Genomic DNA, 14,623 nt, shown 5'->3' with positions numbered 1-14,623 from the left:
AAAACTCAAGCATATCAACATACACATAATGGGAGTCTCTGTGAAAGAGGAGAGAGAGGAATGGGCAGGAAGACTTTACGAAGAAATAATCAACAAAACTTCCCAAATTAGTTGAAAAACATTAATCTACACATTCAAGAAATTCAGTAGATCCAAGTAGGATAACCTCAAAGACAGGTAACCCAAGACACAATATAATTACACTTTCAAAGCCCAACACAAATAGAAGACTTGGAAAGCAGCAAAAGAAAAACAAGTTCATTACATTTAAGAGATCCTTGTTTCTCATCAACAATCATGGAGACCCAAAGCCAGTAAGAGGATGTTTTTCAGGTGTGGGAAGAAAAGGACTGTCAATGAGGAATTGTTTTACACCAAAACAAAAAAAAAATCTATCCTTCAAAACTGAAGAAAAATGAAGACCTTTACATATAAATGAAAAACTAGATCTTCTGTTTTTCCCACAAGCAATATTAAACTGAACTTTCAGGCTGAGATAAGAGAACCCTAAACAACAACTCTAATTTACATAAAGAGAAAAAGTGCCAGCAAATGTAACTAGATAGGTAAATATATAAAGAGAGTGCATATGGACTTTTGATTGATTCTCTTTTCCTATCTGAATCAGGACATACAAGAAATAGTCATAAAACTACATTGATGAACTTATAACATGTACATACATAATTTGTGTATCAATAATAAACTTGAAGAAGGAGGAAATGATAACAAAGTTTTTTTTGTTTACGATTGAAATCAAGTCGGTATTACTCCATAGATTATTTTAAGATAGAATGTCAATTGTACTCTCTAGAGCAGCCATTAAGAAAATAGCTCAAGAATTTAGTAAAATTGAATAATAAGACAATTATACTGGATAAATAAAAATATCTGTTTAAGCTTCAAAATGGGCAATATTAAGTGAGTAAAGGAACAAAAGATGTAAAATCGATGGAAAAGAAATAGCTAAATGGTAAACATAAATCCTGTCTTTAAGTACGTTTAATGAAAAGGACTGAATCTTCCACTCAAAAGTCACATATCTGTACAGTGGATCTAGAAACCCACTGTCCAACAATATGCTGTCTACAAGGGACACAGTTTCGATTCAAACTAGATTGAAAGTAAAAGCATGGAAAAATACATACCGTCAAAAAATTAGCAAAAATATCCTTTTTTTGACTATCATAATTTCAGATAAAGTAGAGTTTAAGGCCAAAGAGAGTTGCTGACCAAAGACAGTTGCTAATGATTAAAGAGACAATTCATAGGAAGGATATAATGATTAAAAACAGGAATGCACCTAACAGCAGAGTGACTAACTACATGAAACAAAAACTGACACAACTGAAGGGAGAAATATACAATTCATCAATAGTTGGAGACTTCAACAACCCACTTTTACAAAGAACAACTAGGCAGAAGATCAGCCAGAAATTAGGAGATTGAAACAACTCTATGAATGAGTTATAGCTAAGGGACAACTATAGAATACTCAACAGCAGAATACACATTCTTATCAATAGGACGTGGAATATTCTGCAGGGTGGACCTTATATTGGCCATAACATGAGCCTCAGTAAACTTAAAAGGTTTTGATTAAACTCTGTTCTCTGAACAATATAATGCCAGTACACATGTTAAGAAAATGAGATTGAAGGGAGTGTAAATATTCACATCCCTTCATGGGGAAGGGGTGTAAAATGATGCCAAGTTGTATGATAAAGGCAAATTGCAGAACAGTCTGTAATGAAAATCTCATTTTTGAGGCAAAATGAAAACACAATGAAAGTGATAGAAACTTGGCATCATTTGTGTACACATAGTTGTCCTCTATACCTGTCTCTAAGTTTGGTGGAACTCTCTGGGCACTCAAAAAGGCTGCGTACATATAGTGGCTCTGAAGTTGACTGATGGTGGTTTTAATACCACGTGGAAGTGTATGGTGCAGCTTTGCCTTTGACAGTTATCGTGTGTGTGTGTGTGTGTGTGTGTGTGTGTGTGTTGTGTCCGTGTGTGTCTATACGCATATGTGTGTATACATACATACACATGTATTTATATATATAAATTTGTATATATGTATGTATCCCTATATTTGTATATATGTGTGTGTGTAGATAGTGAAAAATTAGAGAATAGTATTCATTATTTTTTCTCTGTTACCAACAGCTACCACTTTGCACAGTATGATTGTAATAGGTGCTTCAAAATCTTTTTCTGCTATTTCCAATACTTGTGTCATCTTCGTGTGTGCCCCTGTTGCTTGCATTTCCCCCTGGAGTTCACGGACATTTCCCTGGTTTTTCATTTACTAATTAATTTTAAGTGTATCTGGACATGTTAGTATTCTGTTTTTAGAGACTGTATCATGAAATCTCACCGAGAATGTTTATGTGTTTCCTTTTTGCTTAGTTTAGCTTTGTTTTAGGTTCAGGCCACAAATTCGTATCTAAGTTTTGTTGGCTTTTTTTTCGAGTCTCAGGTCACATTTCAAAGCCTTTGTGCTATTTTTCATATCTGGATTAAAAATGTGCCAACCAGTGAGGAATGTGGGATAATGACAGTGGTCTCCTTATGTGATCAGTACTCACATCATTTAATATTACTTTTAGATTCAGATACATGCATATGTATCAGATCAGATATGCACAGTTTTATGCATAGAGCCCAGATCTTTATGCACAATTTTATGTGGTCATTTTCATGAGCTCCATCATCTCAGCAAACTCATGGGTGAATTCTAGTGCTTCAGGATACCTATTACTGACTTTTGGCTAAAGTATTGCAGTTTAATTTCTCTCCTCTGAAAGTTCTCTGATGGGTTTCACTCCAAAGCTCAATAGCAAAAGTATAGAACTAGAATGAATAAGAAAAACTACAACAGCACCAATGGAAAAGAAAAAGGATGTTTCTGCGGGAGCTTTGTCTGTCCATACCTGATATTTTAGTGTTCTAAGGCTGCCATCACAAAATGCCCCAGAGTGGATGGCTTAAAGAACATAAACATATTTTCCGACAGTTCTGGAGGATAGAAGTCTGGGATCAAGTTGTCAGCAGGTTTGTTTTCTTCTGAGGACTCTCTCCTTGGTTGTAGATGGCCACATCCTTCCTGTATCCTTAGGCAATCTTTCCTCTGTATGTACACATTTCTGGTGTGTCTTTGTATGTCCAAATCATCTCCTCTTTTCTAGGATACCAGTCAGTCCGGGTTAGGACCCTTCCGACGGGTATGATCTCATTTAACTCTAATTACCTTTTCAAAAAAAAAAAATAATAATTACCTTTTCAAAGGTCCTGTCACCAAATACAGTCAAGCTTTGAGATAATGGGGCCTAGGAATTCAACATTTGAATTTGAGAGTGTATATAAATCAGTCCATTAGGGGTAAACCTCCATGATCTTTGATTTGGCAATGGAGTCTTAGATAGGACAATAAAAGCACAAGGAAAAAAAAAAAAGGAAAAACAGATAAACTGGACTTTGCCAAGCTAAAAACGTCTTTGTGTCAAAGGATATTAAGAAGAAAGCAGAAACAACCTATAGTATGGGATAAAAATTTTGTGGTAAGCACATACCTAATAAGGGTCTAGTATCCACAATGCATAGAAAACAACCCAGCAACAGGTAAACAATCCAGTTTAAAAAATGGACATAGGAGGAGGCCTGGGTGACTCCGTTGGTTAAGCATCTCCCTTTGGCTCAGATCATGATCCCAGGGTCCTGGGGCTAGCCCCACATGGGGCTCTCTCTTCAGTGGGGAGCCTGCTTCTCCCTCCCCCACTCCCCCTACTACTGCGCTCTCTCCTTTTGAGTGTGTGTGTGTGTGTGTCTGTGTGTAAAAACGATACACATATACGCAATAAGGACAGGAAAATCAGCTCGCCGTCTTTAGTCATTAGGGAGATCAAACAGAACCACCATGTGATGCCACAGCCTACTCACAATGGTGGTGTAATTGAATTATTTTTAAATGAAAAATAAAACATATTGAGCAGAATGTGGAGAAATTAGGATCCTTGTGCATTACTGGTGGGTATCTAAAATCAATGCTGTCACTGTGGAAAAGAGTTTGGCAGTTCTTTAAATAGTTAAATGCAGAATTACCATATGATTGCCTCAGTAATTCTACTCTTAGGTGTATACTACACCCCCCCCCCCAATTAAAAGCGTTTTCTCAAACGAAAAGTTGTACACAGATGTTCATTAACAGTCCTATTCACCATTACCAAAAGGTGGAAACGTCCCAATTGTCCATCAACTGATGGATGGACAAACAAAAGTGATACATCCATACGGTGGAGTATCATGCAGCCATAAAGAGGAATGAAGTACTGATACATGCAACGCAGTGGATAAACCTCAAAACCATTATGCTAATGAGAGTCCAGACCCAAAAGGTCACATATTGTATGATTTCATTTGTATCAAATATAGGTGATATAGAATAAATGTAGACTAAGTAAACTCCTAGAGAAAGAGAGCAGATAAGTGGTTTCCAGAACCTGGAGGCAGGGATGGGGAAATTCGGGAAAATTAACTAATGGGTATGGGGTTTCCTTTGGGGTGATGGTGTATTTTGGGACTAGACAGAGGGGATACCTGGAGAGCATTGTGAATGTACTAAACACCACTGAAATGTACCCTCAAAACAGTGAATTTTATCACAATAATAGCAATAATAATAATGATAGTAAGCAGAATAAAGGTGCTGATTGGCTTTACACTTATTATAAATAGACCATGAAATAACTTCAATATCTGCTAAAATGCCTCATTTAGGAAACCTTTATGTTCTTAATAGTAGGGCTCAAATTATAGAAATACTTGGGAATCCCACTAAATTTTACAAAGAAGATTTTTTTTACAAAGATTGCATCTCCCCTGCAATCTTAGGGGAGATAATGATTATAAAAGAGAGAACAGAGAGGTTCACCTTGCCTTGCACATTGGAAGTATTGCCTTGCCTTGATTCCCCATGATCATGGCACCCACTGTCCTAAAGAATTCTACAGTGGACATGGGCACTCTGACACAATGATTCATAAAGTTTAAGTCTTTGCCACTTATAAATCGGCTTGACAAAATGGGACCCCAACGGACTGTCCCCATGGAAAACGTTGATTATGAGCTAAGGAAAAATAAATAGGGGACTATAAGGATTGAAATCCATTGTCTAATTCTATGTAGAGAAGAACGACTTTCCCCACTGCTTCTCCATTTCGGTTGCTCTTTAACAAGGAAAGAATGAATGATGCCTCAGGGTGCACTACCACAGCCTTGGTACCTCAGGGCCTGGTGTCACACATTAAGGCCTCCATCCCCAATGTTATTGAAATTATGGACTCCATCCCATCAGCAACTGGTAAAGGCTTTGCTGTTATAAATTTGGCTAATATGTGCTGTTCAGTACCTATATACCAAAGGGTCTCAGTTGCAGTATGCCTTCACTTCTGAAAGGACACAATGCACATTTACCTGGCTACACGGGGGTACCTCGACAGCCCTGCCATCGTACACAGTCTTTGCAGGCAAGGTTTTAACTGCATTCACGTTTGTCTAGGATCATCAGTATGACATTACATGGATGACCTCTTCCTCTGAGGATAGGCATTTGAAACCCTCAGGACATGCAAATACCCACAAAGGGGCTTATAAAAAAGTAGATGGGCCCTTGTCTCACAGATGGGGCAAGACCACGCCACCTTGGTTAAACTCCTGTAAATTATTCGTAAACCAAGGGCTGTTTCCTCACTGACACTGTCAAGAAGCAAATGTTGACCCTCTTGGCACCCACAATGGTAGAACAAACCCAGAATCTTTTGGACCTTTCTGGGTCCAATGGGAAGCTCCTCATTTGCCAGTGTTAGGTGAGCCTATCAATGTGGTTACTTAAAAATTGGCCTGCCTTGAAAGGGCTCCCTACAACAGAAAGCTCTAGAATCTGTCCAAATTATAAAACAGCAGGCACTCCTGTTAGGGCCTATCAGAGAGTCCTTCAGCATACATGCTTTAGCGACTTCCTCTGATCCCTCTTGGGATCTCAGGACCTCCTGTGATGCCTGTAAATTGCTCGTGGGACTCTGATGTAAGAAACAGCCCTCCTCGACCCCATGATATAAGACATGAGAACAGCAGTTGCTGGCTGCCTACTGAACTGTCCTGGATTTGGAAGTTCTCATGGGCCCCAGGCCTGTGACACTCAGTAGCCAGTTGCCCATTAGGCCTTGGCTTATGGTAGCAGCACCCCTGCAAGTTTATCAAACCCACCAGGACAAGGCCTCCTTGTTGCAGATGGAAGCAAACCTGGGCCATCAGGTATATCCCACTTGCAGGGGAGGCTTGGCCTTCCCCGTTGTCACTCTTTACCGGATGCTACTGTATTGGAGGAGGTAATCCCTCTCTCAAACACCTTGGCTACCACAAGATCCACTTGGCATCACCTGAGTGAAGAGCAATGGGTGTTCCTCCACTCTACAACTGGAATTGTCACCACCACTCTGGTAACCTGTGTTGGAGCTCTCAGCCCTTAACCAGGACATCTCTAATACAAGATGGGACCCAAGAGTAAACACAACTGACTGAACTTCAGGTAGTTACCTTAGCACCGGATGTGCTGGACAATAGCCCAATCTGCACATTTTTACAGACTATCAGGTCACTGGCATTGGGCTGGCTGTCTGGTAGGGCCAGCAGCAGCAACGACAGTTCTTTGTTCAAGACCGTCCTCCTTGGGGTAAAGAACTCTGGAAATCTCCTGCCCCGCAGATTCCCAAAATATAAATCAAGATGACACATAACTCTGCATATACGGAAGCCATGACCAAAGGCCTCTCACCTGACACTTCTTATCTGCTTTGGAGTTCTAGATGTTATTGGTAGTTACTAAAGCATTCATTTCACTTTTCAGAACACACAATGCTGAGCCCATGAACAGGCACTCAAGGGACAGTTTGCTTCCCTATCCGGCCTCAGGTTGCAGGACTCCTAGAGAGCCACGATGGCCTACTTCCATGGTTTCAAATTCAGTGAAATTGAAGTGGCCCATTCTGGTCTTCGGTCATACATCAGGGATGAATTGTAACAAAGTGTCTGATTTCCTCCTTTGGTGTTTGCTGAGACTTTTAAACCTCAGCCCTTCCTCAACCCCAGTGCCCCACATCTGGGCGAGCTTGTGAAAACACCCATGTGTTCTCTCCCTTGGTGCCGCTGGACAGGTGGAGTTCAAACTACATGAGCCCCAGACAGCACATGGAAACTCTCCTGTTTCCCCCATCCACTAACCGCAACCAAATGCCCAATCCAGTCTCTCCTTTCCTGTCTCTCTCAAGCCTGTTTTTGGAGATGCTTGGGAAGCTGGCCCTGCTCTCCTGACCTCCCCGTCAAAAGCCTCATTATGTAAGCAAGTGATAGGCTTTTCATAGTCTCTTAGCGGTAAGCGTGGTGCCACTAGTCTTGAAATTTGAACCGAATTTTGCGTAGGGGTTCATACTGTCTCAGAGTAGCTGCAACAGCTCTTCTCACGATTATTTTAGTAGCACACTTGTGGAAGGTGTGTTTCCCATCCTTGAAGCTTTGGTGTTTGTCAGATCCAAAGAGAGTGTGAATCCAGTAAGGACATAGTTCATGTTCTATTGAACTTGAAGTGACAACTAGCACCAGTCTTGCTTCTGTGCGCAGTGATGACAGCAAAATGGAATTAGCCAAAAACCGTTGATTTCTTCTTGGTTTTCAGAATCTTTACACATGAGGTCTTGGTTCAGTGGCACTGAATACAACCAAAAGTCTTGGACACTCTTGACTCAGAAATTGTTCACGGAAGCCTGTCCTTTCAATATCAGCATGCTGTGTTAGTCTGCTTGGGCTGCCAGAACAAAATGCCATAGATTGGGTGGCTTACAAAACAGACATTTATTTCCCATGGTTCTGGAGCCTGCCAAGTCCAAGGTCAGGGGCGGGGGGCTGGCTAACTGATCAGGTTCTTAGTGAGAGCCCTCATCTTGGCCTGCAGACAGGTGTCTTCTTTATGTGTCTTCACAGAAGGGGATGGGGGTAAGGTTGGAGTGGGCAGATGGAGAGCAAGCTGTCCAATTTCCTCTGATAAAGGCACTAATCCCAATACGTGGAACTCACCCTCATGGCCTCATCAAAGCCTAATTACCTACCAAAGAACCCATCTCCAAATACCATCACACTGTGGGGAAGGGCTTCAATGTATGGATTTGGCACCCCATTCAGTCCATAGTATGTGCTTAGCCCAGTCCTTTCTTTTAAAGAAGTAGGCATCTCTCTTTATTCATTCTTTGGATGCTTGAAGTGAATTGAGGAACATTCACGAATCACCTTCCACCTCCTCGTTTAAAACTCCTCCTATGCCCTGATCCCACTGCATCCATTTCAACCTTGTATGTTATTTCCTAAGGAGCTTGAATACATTAAAACACGCAAATTAGCCTTCTCTCTTATGGGAAGTCTTTTACCATTGCTGATACTTGATGTGCACACCTTGGTGTTTTTGTTTTTTTCCTTAAGTAACTGTGTCTCTACTGGCATGAGGCACTCTGAGCTAGAAACTGGGGAAGAAAACACAGTTTGCATAGCCCAGGGTGCCACCATACAGGGACACTATAGTGTTCACAGAATTAAAAGCAAGGGACTTGTGTGTGATTAAAGGTAACCCAGGATACTAAAGGCTTGAGGGAGGCAGAAGGCTTTTATCTCTCATTGGACAACAGGCACGTCAATCGTCGCCTCTCAACAAATGAGCTTAGAGCTCATGGTGGAGGAGGAAGTGGCCCTTTGTTGACCCTTCCATGTTCCACCTCCTGTCACCAGGCCAACAGAATCTTTCCCACCTTTGTCCACTGCCACCTCAGGCACAGTCTTGGGCGGCAGCTCCTTGGGGTGCCCCTCTGTGCCTGCTGTGACAGGGCTTCCACAGGCACCTTCATGGATGGACTGTTGGGCCCTCTGAAGCCATCCTCTCTACCGCCCCCACCGCCTCCTGACAGGTGCTGCTGCCAAAAGCCTCCCCTTGGGGTAGTCACTTCAGCGGGCGCCATCTTTGCTGCAGTTGTCACTGTGGCCTGATCACAGCTCCAGTTCAGGCACAGACTGCCGAGTCCCTCTTTCTATGTCTGCCACCGAGGATCCAAGTCTGATGCCAGGTGGCCAGGACCCCAGACCCCTCGGGGTCCTGGTGTCACCTTCAGAAGGGGTGGATGGAGTCGCGGAGGGCGACTTCCCAGCTTCTGAAGGGCTTTCCAGCACCCTTCCTGAAAAGGAGGGTGGGCGGGACGCTGCCCAGGCTGCAGAACAGAGCTGGGATTTAGAGCTGCTAGAAGAGGAGGATGAGGGAGATGAGGACAAGGAAGAGGAGGAAGAAGAATAGGAAGAGGAGGAAGAGGAGTTTGATTTCGAGTTCGGGGACCAGGAAGACGATGAGTACCAGTCGCCAGATTTTGAGTATGAGTTTGGGAACCAGGAGGAGTCTGAGTCAGAAGAGGGGGAGGCCAACAGGGAAGAGAATGAGGAGGAAGAAGAAACTGAAGAGGATGAAGACAACGTCCAAGCCCAAGAGCCCAAAGAAGTCGCAGTGGCTCCTCCTGAGGCCCCATGGCGTGGTTCCAGACCCTCTTCGGGTCTCTGGTCCACTCTCTTCTACACCGTATCCATGATAATGACCGTGTCCTGGTCCAGCCCCACACAGGCTGCATGGTGGTCAGGCGCCCCTCCCCGGAGCCCCAGGACCGTGGAGAGGGACCTGCACCTCCAGAGGCAGAAGAACCAAGAAGAGGACCAGCAGTCCTGGATTAGGAGCACCCGAGACAGGAAGCAGAAGTCTGGATGGGTGAGTACCAGGCAGAGGGCACCCCGCCCTGGGGACGGCAGGCACCAACAGAGGGCCCTGAATCCCAAAAGGCAGAGGAACCTGCAGCAGAGGCCCGGGGCAATGCCTCCAAGTCCTGGGAGGATGGGGCCTGCGTACCCTTCAAGTTCCAAGATGGTGAGTGGCGGCCAAGTCCTCAGGCCCTTGAAGCCCCCACTGGGGCACCCAGCTCAAAGGCAGGTGGTACTCAGCACTTGCCTTTAGCCATTGAGTCAAAGCTCTCAGAAACCTTCAGGCCCAGTATGCCCAAGTAGAAGCTCAATTCAACAGAGATTCTCACGATCTAGAGAAAAAGTATGCTGCCTTCTACCAACCTCTGTTTGATAAGAGATCTGAGATCATCAATGCAATCCACGAGCCCACAGAAGGTGAATGTCAGTGGCAAGTAGGTGTTCAGGAAGGTGCGTGTGGAGATATGGAAAGAGAGCCTGTGGGAGAAGGGCACACAAATGGCATACCTCACTTTTGGTTGACAGCTTTTAAAATTGTGAAGATCCTCAACAGGATGATCCAAAAAAATGATGAGCTTGTACTAGAGCACTTGGAAGATGTGAAAATTAAAATTTCAGGGTTCGAGGAACCAATGAGATTCACCATAGAATTCATCTTCAAGTCAAACGAATACTTTTTCGTCAAAGTCCTGACAAAAACCTACCACATGCAATCGGACCCAGATGATTCTGATCCCTTCTTCTCCAAAGGGCCAGAAATTATCAGCAGCACAGGGTGCAAGATTTACTGGAAAGAGGGGAAAGATGTCACTGTGAAAACCAGCAAGCTGCAGAGAGGTAAGGGCCGCAGAAGTTTTGCATCCACCACCAGGACGATGCCTGGCTATTCTTTCTTCACCTACTTCTATCCTCCTCATTCTCCTGAGGGCAGAGAGATGGATGTCACCACCGATTATAAATTGGGCTATTTTTTCCGTGAAGTTCTGGTCCCGAAGTCCATGTTATTCTTCACTAATGAAGCGAGAGATTGTAACTACGAAAGTGCTGATTATGATGCCCGAGAAGCTGGAGGTGAGGAAAAGAAAGTAGAAGTGATCAGAAATGAAGAGTTTGACAAAGGACCTGGAAAAGATCTGGACCCAGAAGAGAGCAGTTGCTAAGAACCCAGGTATGTGTGTGTAGTTTTGTGTATCACCCAACCATGCCTGCCATACATCAGTTATGCTGCTAAACCTTCTCAGTGATGTAAATTACAAGATCTGTGTCTAAAACGTAGTTCGGTGAGCCAGTGTAATGTTAATGATGTCTATTTGTATAGAATGCAGCATATTCTGAAATGTACTTCATTCACAGCTACAAGTCCTTCCAGTTACAGCTGTAAGTCTTCTACAGGTGGGAAATGCGTCAGCCCTGGTAGCAGAGACCAATGTTTCTTTAGAACATGGTTATCAGAACAGGTGGCTAAAGCAGTCTGAATGAACACTAGCTGGGCCTTCATCATTTAGCCACAGAAATATGGTCTCTTATACCAAGTAAGAGAGAATTGCTTTGAGAAAGTGAGTACTTACACAGGTATCATAAGAATTGTATGTAGGACCACCTTAAATGAGTGATGCCTAACCATTTGTTCACTTGTAAGTTTTTTTATATCAGGGGGACGGTGAAAAGAAAAAACAATAGTCCTGTCAGGATTATTGTTTATCACTGGATTGTAATTAATTTGATGTATATCCAACATATCTTTTCCTCTTTTTCTTTTTTTTAATTTCTTTTTTATTGGTGTTCAATTTACTAACATACAGAATAATCCCCAGTGCCCGTCACCCATTCACTCCCACCCCCCGCCCTCCTCCCCTTCTACCACCCCTAGTTCGTTTCCCAGAGTTAGCAGTCTTTACGTTCTGTCTCCCTTTCTGATATTTCCCACACATTTCTTCTCCCTTCCCTTATATTCCCTTTCACTATTATTTATATTCCCCAAATGAATGAGAACATATAATGTTTGTCCTTCTCCGACTGACTTACTTCACTCAGCATAATACCCTCCAGTTCCATCCACGTTGAAGCAAATGGTGGGTATTTGTCATTTCTAATAGCTGAGTAATATTCCATTGTATACATAAACCACATCTTCTTTATCCATTCATCTTTCGTTGGACACCGAGGCTCCTTCCACAGTTTGGCTATCGTGGCCATTGCTGCTATAAACATCAGGGTGCAGGTGTCCCGGCGTTTCATTGCATTTGTATCTTTGGGGTAAATCCCCAAATCCCCTTTTTCTTTCTTTTCTTTTTTCTTTTGTTCTCTCATTCAGTTTTGCCAAAATGGAAATAGAGGCCCTTTTAGGTTAAAAATGTGAGTGATAGAGTATAGTTTTTGACGTTTAAAAGACTTATTAAATGAGTCTCTAAAACAAACGAATCCAAGTAGGTTTTTTTGCTGTTTGACAAGTGGAAAAGAGGTTGGTATCATCATATCATGGATATGATTAAAGACATATCCAAAGGTGTATGTTACAGGAGGATAACTGTTGATTGCTCCTGTTAATACAATATAGGATTGACAATTTTCTTACATTTAGAAAATCATTATTGCCTGTTATTGTTTTACAATTGTTAATTGTCTCTTATTTCATTCTACAGTTTTAAGACCTACATAGAAGGACACCATGGAGGAAGAAACAATGAATTTGTTCTGCCCAGTTTTTGATTTTCTGCTTTTCGAATGCCTGTTTTTTTTTGCAGATTTCTTCACAGAAAACCCAATATCTAGCAACACCTGACTTTTACCTCCCCAGATAAATTTGTCAGCATTTGTTCAAGTTAAAAATAAAGTTTTCTTGAATAATTTGCAGTATTTTTAGATATATTAACAGACACAAACTTATCTTTGTATATTTTTGTTTTGGCCCACCTTACTGTAATTTAAAGGGATCACTTTCTACCATGTTTTATGTTTTTTTATTACAGTCTCAAATTAATTATAATATCAAGTTATAAATAATTTATGTAAAGAGAAAGAGGAATCCGGTCTATCCTTGACTGCATTTTATTGAATGTAACCTATGTATAACATAGTTTATATGGAGACCAGATGCTGCTCCTTAAATTCCACATCTAAGTGGAGTCATATAATTTTTGTCTTTCTCTGACTGACTTATTTTGCTTAGTTTATACTCTTTAGCTCCATCTGTGTTGTTGCAAGTGGCAAGACTTCATTCTTTTATGGCTAACTAATATTCCATTGTATATATACATCATGTATTTATCCATTCATCTGTTGATAGATAGTTGGCCTGCATCCATAATTTGGTTATTGCAAATAATGCCACAATAAACAGAAATGCATATATCCTTTCTAATTAGTATTTTCATATTCTTTGGGTAAATACTCAGTACTGTGATTACTGGATCATATGGTAGCTCTATTTTTATGTTTTTGAGGAATCTCTATACTACTTCCACGGTGTCTGCACCAGTTTGCATTTCCACCAATAGTAAACAAGGATTCCTTTTTCTCCACATCTTCGCCAACACTCGTTTCTAGTGTTTTTTATTTCAGCCACTCTGATAGATGTGGGGTGATATTTCATTGTGGTTTTGATGATGATGGGTGATGTTCAGCATCTTTTCATGTGTCTGTTGCCCATTAGAATGTCCTCTCCAGAGAAATGTCTGTTCATGTCTTCTACCCATTTTTAAATTGGATTATTTGTTTTTTTCGGTGCTGACTTGTATCAGTTCTTTATAGATTTTGGATACCAACCCTTTATCAGATATGTCATTTGCAAATGTCTGCTCCCATTCTTTAGGTTTTCTTTTTGTTTTGTTGTTTCCTTTGCAGCTCAGAAGCTTTCATTTTTTTTTAAATGTAGTCCCAATAGTTTGTTTTGCTTTTATTTTCCTTGCTTCAGGAGACATATCTAGAAGGATGTTGCTATATGCCAATGTTAAGAGACATTATCACCTGTTCTAGAATTTTTATGGATTCAGGACTCATATTTCAGTCCTTAATACACTTTGAGTTTATTTTTGTGTATGGTGTAAGAAAGTGATCCAGTTTTATTCGTTTGGATGTAGCTGCCTACATTTCCCGACACAATTTGTTGAAAAGACTGTCCTTTTCATATTGCATATTCCTGCCTCCTTTGTCAAAAATTAACTGACCATATAGTTGTGTGTTTATTTCTGTATTTTCTGTTCTGTTCTATTGATCTATGTGTCTATTTTTATGCCAGTACCATACTGTTTAGAATATTGCAGCTTTGTAATATAACTTGAAGCCAGTTTTGTTCTACTTTTTCAAAATTGCTTTGGCTATTCAGGGTCTTGGTACTTCCATACAAATGTTAGGATTGTTGATTCTATTCCTGTGATCAATGCTGATGGTGTTTTTATAAGGATTGCATTAAATCTGTAGATTGCTTTGGGCAGTATGGGCATCATAACAATACTTGTTCTTCTGATCCATGAGCATGGAATATCTTTCCATTAGTTTGTGTCATCTTCAGTTTCCTTCATCAGTGCTTTATAGTTTTCTGAGTATAGGTCTTTCAACTCTTTGGTTAAGTTTATTCCTAGGTATTTTATTAATTTCAGTACAGTTATAAATGGGATTACTTTCTGCTCCTTAATTATTAGTGTATAGAAATGTAACATATTTCTGTATATTCATTTTATATTCTGTAACCTTCCTGAATTCATTTTTCAGTTCTAGTAGTTTCTTAGTGGAGTTTTTAGGGATTTCTATATATAGTATCATGTCATCTGTAAATAGTGAAAAC

The 14,623-nt window shown here is 41.2% G+C and overlaps 1 protein-coding gene and 1 long non-coding RNA gene across 2 annotated transcripts in view; one reads left to right on the top strand and one right to left on the bottom strand.

Annotated features, from left to right (window-relative positions):
* Positions 1–14,623, bottom strand: part of LOC144307672 (uncharacterized) — a 170,225-nt gene that overhangs the window by 22,158 nt on the left and 133,444 nt on the right. The window lies entirely within an intron of this gene.
* Positions 7,001–12,782, top strand: LOC144308234 (uncharacterized). The gene is made up of 6 exons (XM_077888568.1): positions 7,001–7,080; positions 8,877–9,039; positions 9,434–9,850; positions 9,922–10,006; positions 10,102–11,008; positions 12,483–12,782. Exons 1-5 carry the CDS (start codon positions 7,001–7,003, stop codon positions 10,998–11,000), a joined length of 1,644 nt encoding a protein of 547 aa, XP_077744694.1. The 3' UTR covers positions 11,001–11,008; positions 12,483–12,782.

Source organism: Canis aureus, chromosome X (genome assembly GCF_053574225.1).
Source record: "Canis aureus isolate CA01 chromosome X, VMU_Caureus_v.1.0, whole genome shotgun sequence".
Taxonomy (NCBI): domain Eukaryota; kingdom Metazoa; phylum Chordata; class Mammalia; order Carnivora; family Canidae; genus Canis; species Canis aureus.
Note: the sequence above shows the minus strand (reverse complement) of the source record. Positions and strands in the feature narration are given on the sequence as shown.

Excerpts from the sequence above, each read along its gene's own strand:
- LOC144308234 (XM_077888568.1), top strand. The coding sequence starts at position 7,001 with ATGGCCTACTTCCATGGTTTCAAATTCAGTGAAATTGAAGTGGCCCAT. Across the intron at positions 9,040-9,433 it reads GCCAAAAGCCTCCCCTTGGG|GAAGACGATGAGTACCAGTC; the intron begins GTAGTCACTTCA and ends TTCGGGGACCAG. Across the intron at positions 9,851-9,921 it reads GGAAGCAGAAGTCTGGATGG|GCAGAGGAACCTGCAGCAGA; the intron begins GTGAGTACCAGG and ends GAATCCCAAAAG.